Below are 8,384 nucleotides of genomic sequence, written 5' to 3'. Positions count from 1 at the left end.
TTTAATAAAGTCTACAAATCTAAACTGACCTTAGATGATATAGTTAAGTTAAAAGAGGATTTAGAATGCGATCAACTTGAAACTTGAATAGTTGATCAAAATTATATATATATAAAATTATATATATACAGAGGAATGATCAAATAAAAACTAAAATTAAAATAGAAATTAGTAATCAATCTAAGCTATTAGATCTACCTAATCTAATGGTCCCCCTAAATCACCCCACCCAACTATCCTGCACCCTCCCACACCCAATTTCAGTTTTTTCCCTCCGTTTTTAATTTGATTTTTCCCGTCAAACCGTAATTTTCTTTTAAAATCTGATTTCACTAGATTTTTCTACACCTCTCAACGATCGATTTGCATAGCATATGTGTTATATTTGAAATTAGTTTTTAAAAAAAAATTATTTGATTTCTAGTTTTTATTCTACATTGGTTTCTATTGGAGTAGCCCCCTATATATATATATATGAGGTATTCTAATAAATACCAATATTAGAATAAAAATTAGAAACCAAATAATTTTTTTTAAAAAAATTACTTTGAAATATAACACATATGGTATGCAAATCGATCGTTGAGAGATGGAAAAAAAATACACTGAAATCGAATTTTTAAAAAAATATTGTTTCACGGAGAAAAACAAAATAAAAATGAAAGGGAAAAACTGAAATTGTGTGTGGGAGGGTGAAAATTAGTTGGGTGTTGTGCTTTTAGGGGGACCATTAGATTAGATTGATCTAATAACCTAGATTAGTTTTTAGTTTTTATTTTTATTTTAGTTTTTATTTGATCATTCTCCTATATATATATCGGGGAATGATCAAATAGAAACCAATATTAAAATAAAAACTATAAACCAATCCAAACCACTCACTTTTTAAATCTTATTAAATCATGACCACTAATTTAAATATCCGTAACACTATTATTAATTTGATTTTAATGTCTTATCTCTTCCCCCTTTTCATCTTCTTCCTCGTTTAAACATTCCAGCAACCGAAAATCACGACTCTCATCTCTCTCTCGTCATTACATATACATAAATCTGGATATATGCATCACCGCTACAGGTACTAACCCCTATCAATCTAAACATCATTAATATTAATAAGTTATGGCACCAAAGAGGTTGGTGATTGTTTATGTGATGCATATGATAAAGAGAGATGAAGATGGAATAAAATGTTGATGGAAGATGGAGAGTGTAAATATAATCAAAGTGAGATAAGTGAAATAGATGTTTTAATTGCATAGAGAAAGAGTAAGAGGTGATACGACGATGGTGATGATGGGTGAAATAGATATGATATTAAAGATGATAAGACATGAGATTGTAATTCAATGGTGGATACAAACATGTCGGTTTTTAGTGATTTTTGTATTACAAATTAATGATTTTTCTTTCAGAGATTAGTGATTTATGTAAGATAAATTAACGATTCAGAGTCGTTCTGGTATTTCAATGATTTGTATAATATAAAATAATAAATTCAGCGAGATCGATCTGGTATTCATGTTATATGTAGTGCTTAAATTTTAGATTTGATTATTTTAATGAGATTTGATGATTTTTATAGGTGTTGGTAAGTGAAAATCGAATTTGTAAAGTAGAAATAAGTAGAGATGGAAAATGGAGTACATAATCAGGAATCAATGATGGTTAGGGTGTGGCCGAAATTAATGGTGGTGGAAAGTGACCAAAATCAATCGGAATATGCTCACAGATATTATATAATCTGTGTATATACAAATATTTATATAGGTTTCTAATTTTTATTCTAATTTGATTTCTATTAGGATAACCCCTATATATATTTTTTTTTTCGATTAATTCGGTTAAACCGAATCAAATTCTAGTAAATCAAACCGAGCCAATTTTAAATCGGTTATAACCAAAAAAACAAAATAATCAGAGCTTTTAAAAAAACTTAAACCAAATCGAACCGAAATTTACCGGTTCGGTTTTTCGGTTTCGATTCGGTTTTGCTTGCCCCTCTTTTTTTACAGTCAATTATGTACGACAATTACCAAAGCTTGTTATAAATGACGTCATAAAAAAATACTAGTAAAAGACAGAGAGAAAAGTAGTCAACCAAAAACTAGTGTTTGTAGATACTCTTCGCGTCACCGAAGAATGGTAGCTACAAAACCCACCGTCACCAACCGGAAAAGTAAGATATCTTACTTTCCTGATATAAAATCATCCTGTGTATATATAATAACTTTATTGAGGGTTTAAACTAGTGTATGTAAAAATGGATATCATGAGGTTGAAAGACACAAAAGATCTGGTGAAGACAGTACAATTGCTGCTTCTGGGTCAGTTAGTGTCTTTAGTTCTCTCACTCCTCAGCTTCACTGCTTCTTTAGTTGCTAGTCTTGGTAAGTCTTTTCCCTCCTTTTTAGCATTTCTTTTTTTGTTTTACTGCCATGCAATTTCTTTTTCAATTATATATTTGTGGATCAATGTTGCCTTTTCGTTTTATCTTGTCAAAAAATATATGTTGCCTTTTCTTACTTAAAGATGATTATAGGATTGTGTAAATGAAAAGAATTATTTTAGGCAATGTGCAGTATGTAACTAGTTGAAATTTAATGAACATTTTAATATTCGATGTATATTTATGTTTCCCGATATAAGCATCGGTAATTTTTTTTTATTGAGTTACTAGTCCGTTAGTGTGTGCTCAAGGACACATGACTTAATTGGTAATAAATTTATATTTTATGGGGAAAAATTCCTTCCAATTATCTGATCAATTGCTTAGAATGACTAACACGATTTTTTAGAACCTTGGTATTTGGTTGTCTTATATTCAGCTGAATTTTGCTACAATTTTTTTTCGTATGTTTGATCTACTGGAAGTTCATGATTTTGCATTTTGTTTTCACGGATTTAGTTTATTTGTGCAGGAGTTAATACTCCACTTACTCTGTCATTCTCTGCTTACCTGGCTATAACTTTGGTGTATGGGAGCATTTTGCTATATCGTCGACAGAAATTGCTGGTAAATGTTCACCCCGTTACATCTTGTGGGGAGGCTACAAATCTAGCATATGATAACAGGTCAATTTTAGAATACTGAACATAGTTGGAAGTTTAGTTGAAACTTGGGTTGAAACAGCCTCCTTTTAGTTCCCTTCCCTTTCTCTTCAAGATAAAGTCAGAATGATGTATGGGCTCACATTTGAATATTAAGCAAAAAGTGGCTGTTTATCGACAAAATGAATATATTCTTTCGAATGCTGATTAACTGTTGGGCCTTTGCTTATGTGATTGTTATGTGAGGATTGCAGGTCCCATGGTATTGGTATCTTTTCCTGGGTTTCATTGATGCTCAAGGAAATTACATGTGTAAGTAGCTGTACCCCAAATTTATTAAAGCACAATGTAGTCGCTTTATGGTTGGTGATAGTTCAACAAAATAGAATATGAATTTTTTTATGTCAAAAGTTAAGGCATGAATGAGGAATGGAAATTCTTAAATGTTTTGCTAATTTATTTTTGATGTCTAGTGTGATGAATTTTTTCCTAAAAGTTATTTTAGAAACTATTGTAATGGACCAAGCTTAATGGTTACGATATATTTTCATAACCTGCCATTACCGGTCTGTAGGAAATAGGATAGTCTTGCATAAAGACAATGTAATTGAAATTTAGAGAAGTATTGATGGTGCATCAGCAATAGCCAATAACTGTATTTGAGTTTAGAAAACCCTGCATACTTTATCTATTTAGTAAAGAAAGGCAAGTACCCATCATATTAGACATTTGGACATGTTTGTTTTCACAGATAATAAAGCGTACCAGTACTCATCAATTACAAGTGTGACAATATTAGATTGTTGGACAATTGCGTGGGTGATAATTCTTACCTGGATATTTCTAGGAGAAAGATATTCTTTGAGACAGTTCCTTGGCGCGACAATCTGTCTGCTAGGCCTTGGTTTAGTGCTTCTTTCTGATGCTGGGGTGGGTGGTGGAGGTGAATATATCTCTTTAGCCCTTGATATGTCTTCCTTCATTTTCTCAGCATAAAAGTACAAATATTATGATGTGTGCCGTAACGCAGTCTGTGATCAATTTCCTATTTGTCTCAGGCAGAAAAACATTACAAAATGTTAAATTTATTACCTCTATTACACTGCAAGACTAAGTCTATGGTCATCAACGTCATTAGTATAAACACTTCACTGAATATTATTTCAATACTATGTGTTCAGGGGGTACAAAACCGCTTCTGGGGGATACACTTGTTATCATGGGAACACTTTGCTTTGCAATGAGCAATGTTGGTCAGGTAGGTGAATACTAGATATGTATCTCTCTTCTCTCTCTGGATCAACTTTACAGTAAACCATGATTACCCTAAACAAGAAAGCGAGGCTATGTTCGTATGGAAGAACTGTAATTTCCGAGTTTTCTCTCATTTTATCACTGTGAACTATTATCCTAATAATATATCATGTCCATGCATAGTTAGTAAAAAGACCATAGCTAAACTTACTTCTTAATTTGTAAGTCCATTGTCACCATTACAAGAAAAGGAGATAGTTGAGGTATTACCTAATATGAGGGCAATTTCAAAATTATATCTAACTTTGTACAACATATTCCTTGATTTTGTATAATATTTGTAAACTCCAAGGGGGTAACTGAAATAGGAGAGATGGAATATAACTTACACTTTTGGTCATGCATTAAAATTATCATATCTGGCTTTCTAAGTTTCTAACTTTCTTATGGCTATCTATATGTAGGAATATTGCGTAAAGAAAAAGGATATCGTTGAGTTTGTTTCAATGATAGGTATTTTTGGAATGCTTGTAAGTGGATGCCAGCTGTATCCTTTTCTTTGACAATTATGATGAGATATAAGTTGCTTATTTAGAGAATTAAGTTCCCGGATTAAGTATAAACGTTAATTTTCTTCCAAGTACCAAGTTATGACATTCATAATTATAATCCATAACTGTATCCTAGAGCTTTACTGGAGAAGAGAGTTCTGGAATCAGTCAAGTGGTCCCCTGAAGTTGTAAGTATTACACAATCTGAAATGTTTTTCTAAGCTTTGTCACTGTTTTTCTTGTCAAGGAAATCATCTTTTCATGGCCACCTATAAGTCAAGTTATATGATTTATTATTCAATTATTCATAGAATAATGAAAATATGTAAGAACTATTTCCTCACACAAGAATCACTTGGTATAGATCTTATTTAATTTCAGAAAACCCATATGGTAGGGGCTAAATTTTTCCCTTTCCCAGTGTTTCACATTCCTCATTTCCACTTAAATTTGTTGCTGGAGCTCTAATACAAATCCAGTTTACTTGGCTTGGTACATTCCTTATCTAGTTAGAAGTATATTTGTTTTGCTTTCAGATATTAGCATTTGCTGGTTATGCGTTGGCAGGTTCTCTGTTCTATGCTTTGAGTCCCTTTGTGCTGAAGGTTAGCTCTATCATCAATTAGAACAATCATACTTTATTTACGTTTTAAATTCCAGTATTGCATGTGTATTGTATTTGTAATTGTCTTTCATTCAAGATAGCAAGTCAACTTTTATTTATGAACTTATTTGCAGTGTTCTGCAATTTATTATTGACTGTCAGTCAAGCTGCTCAAATAACAGACACAGTTTGTCGTCTGTAATGAAATGAAGACTGGAATCACCTCTCCACCCCACAAAGCGAACAAATATAATTATAAAACACATACATGCAGGAGTAATCTACTTCAAATTGATTTCATTTGTTCTGCTGAATAATGGACCGCGAGTATGACTTTGTAGTCCAAGGACAGTTTCTGCAGATACTAGAAGCCTGTATTTAATTATTTTTATATGCCTGCTAGACTCGGGATTATCTTAAAAAGCCTTAAAAAAATTGTCTATGATAAAAAGGGTTTTTCTGTTACAGGCTGGTGGATCCACGATGTTCAATCTCTCTCTTCTCACATCTGATATGTGGGCAGTAGTCATTCGCATATTTTTCTACCGCCAGCAGGTAATGCTTTTGGGCTTAAATTTGCATGTGTGCATTCTTTGGGTCAAAGCTTTGCTTATGCTGGCTCAAAGATTGCTTATGCCCTTATATAGTTTTTAAACATTTAAGCCTGATGTGTAAATTTGTTTTCTGATCCTATTATACAATTCATAATTTGGTTAATCTTCAATTGCAGGTCGACTGGTTGTACTATATATCTTTTGTGATGGTAGTTATTGGGCTTGTTATATATTCGAACATGTATGTTTTTCTGTTCTTTTACTGATCGATCTTTCCATTGTTAAAGAGTATGGAGTACCTGAAAATCTTGCCTTTGTTTATTCCCATATCACTCTAGAGCATTCTTTTATATCTTAAGGAAAATTGAATCACTGGTCTCTGAACTTCTACAAAAGAAAGGTTAAATATATTGCTGTTTTTTTGTATGACAGTGAAAAGGATCCGGTTATTGTTTCATCTTCTGAGAATGGAGACATCGATATACAATACCAGCGGCTTCAGGAAGGATGGACGGAATCTACATTTGATTCCCCAGCTTTAGGACATGCAGCAACTTACTAGCTCTTGGCATGTCTATTTAAATTTACATAACTCTAGATCCTGGTTCAAGAATCAGAACTTTTTATATCACTGACTAGATATTTGGAATGTACTTTGATTTTTATCAATTTTAATCATTTGGTTGAATGTAGATGTGTACTCAAACTGCATTTTATATAAATGATAGAAGAATGAATGTGTTAATATGTACACTTTAAATGAAAATAAAAACATAATAGATATTACTCCTTTACCCCTTAACGGAAATATGTGTCCACCACAATCTGCGATTAATACATACAAAATATACGAATAACAGAAAGAACAATAAAAGGATATAAATGAGAAGTTCTCGAGTCCAGTGTATAACTGTTTCCTTAAATCTATTACGACCCTCACAAGTCGTTAGCCTCCCACCGTTTGTGCGAAAACGAGAAAACGGCGTTACTGCACGAACAGCGCCTTCGGCGAACAAGAACGGAGTAAGAAACTATCACAGGAAGATAAGAGAGTTTATGTTGAGGAGGCGGTTGTGTAATGTATTTCGAATAAATTTTATTAACCCTAAACCTAATAATGATAATATATAGACTCGAGAAAAACGTGTGCGCTACTTTACGCGTAATTAAATAAAACACGTTAATTAATAATCAAATCCGTAATTGAATCAGAATTATTATTATGCCAAATCAATTATAATAATAATTATAATTATTCGTAATAAAAAATGAATTAAGAATTTAAGAGCCCAAACCCAGTGGAAATTAAATTTAGCAAAACTAGTCCTTAATTATTCAGGCCAATTTTCTGCTACATTCGTGTCCGCACGTCGCACACGCGAGGAAGCTCGAAAACTTCGCATGCCTCGGATTGCCCCTCAAAAGCCAAGATTTGCACCCCGTGCGCGCACGTAGGTGTTGGAGCAATACATAAGTAACACATTTGAACACTACATAAGTGTTTTACTATATAAAGCTATGCATTCTACTTTGCAAATTCAATGTGGGACTTTCATTATTCTACACAAATTTCCACAACTAAGGCACTAACTTTGGATGATCAGTTCTCCTCCGGGAGAGCTTTTCGAGGCACTTTGAATCACTCAAACTATGGCTCAAATTGACCCGACAATGTGGGACTACTACCCACATTTTCCAACAATCCCCCACATAGATGAGATTGACAATTCAGTAGCACACACCAGATAGACAGACACGGAGTTTAACTTGGTGATAGTTTCTTCGATCATATATAACATACGATAGATAGAGAATGCTCCTTCAACCTTCGCTCGAATAAGCATACCGACTTTACTGGTAGACAGTAGACATGCTTGTCCTTGAACTGTTCGACCGTTTGTGTAAACGATGATATACTTATCACTATATCCTTTCTGACTCGTTCAGTTCTCATGAGTATGTCCATTTTGGCCATGGAACATCGTCCTGGTTCTGCAGGAGTTTCTAAAGAATTGTGCCTCACAATTCTCCTTTAAAGCGGCCCCACTTCTCTCCCACATAGGTGATCTTTATCTTATAGAGTAACCCACATTTACTCAACTGAATTCCATGCGTTCACTCCTGAACTCCATGTATTCCCCAAAAGATCATTAAAAGCTCAAAGGCTTAACCTCGTACCATACGGGTCTCATTGTTTCCTCATCATAGGAACAGACCAGGGGTTTCCCCCACAATGATTTGATCATCATGATTTAGTTGGCCCATTGAACCAAGTTCTTGGGATCTCCAGTCAGCATTGATTGGGTGTCCACCATGACGCCGTTAAGTAACAGGCTTAAGGTCAATCCCTCTCGATGATTTCTCAACCAC

At 33.6% G+C, this 8,384-nt stretch overlaps 1 protein-coding gene across 2 annotated transcripts; it reads left to right on the top strand.

The window, feature by feature from the left end:
• The first annotated feature begins 2,107 nt into the window (after positions 1-2,107).
• LOC141720537 (uncharacterized) lies at positions 2,108-6,702 on the top strand. 2 transcript variants are annotated; one of them, XM_074522999.1, is made up of 11 exons: positions 2,108-2,390; positions 2,922-3,016; positions 3,306-3,363; positions 3,803-3,994; positions 4,233-4,309; positions 4,770-4,852; positions 4,993-5,044; positions 5,393-5,461; positions 5,929-6,015; positions 6,191-6,255; positions 6,447-6,702. In XM_074522999.1, exons 1-11 carry the CDS (start codon positions 2,264-2,266, stop codon positions 6,574-6,576), a joined length of 1,035 nt encoding a protein of 344 aa, XP_074379100.1. In that variant the 5' UTR covers positions 2,108-2,263; the 3' UTR covers positions 6,577-6,702. The 2 variants fall into 2 exon arrangements, with proteins under 2 accessions (XP_074379100.1, XP_074379101.1); XM_074523000.1 differs by lacking the exon at positions 3,803-3,994.
• The last annotated feature ends 1,682 nt before the right edge of the window (positions 6,703-8,384 follow it).

Source organism: Apium graveolens, chromosome 4, assembly GCF_009905375.1.
Source record: "Apium graveolens cultivar Ventura chromosome 4, ASM990537v1, whole genome shotgun sequence".
Classification (NCBI taxonomy): domain Eukaryota; kingdom Viridiplantae; phylum Streptophyta; class Magnoliopsida; order Apiales; family Apiaceae; genus Apium; species Apium graveolens.
This window is presented reverse-complemented; position numbering and strand designations above follow the sequence as displayed.

What these genes read in the sequence shown, in the direction of transcription:
- LOC141720537 (XM_074522999.1), top strand. Translation starts at nt 2,264, where the DNA reads ATGGATATCATGAGGTTGAAAGACACAAAAGATCTGGTGAAGACAGTA. An exon ending in TTCTTTAGTTGCTAGTCTTG is followed by an intron (nt 2,391 to 2,921) that starts GTAAGTCTTTTC and finishes TTATTTGTGCAG; the next exon opens with GAGTTAATACTCCACTTACT. An exon ending in TATTTTTCTACCGCCAGCAG is followed by an intron (nt 6,016 to 6,190) that starts GTAATGCTTTTG and finishes CTTCAATTGCAG; the next exon opens with GTCGACTGGTTGTACTATAT.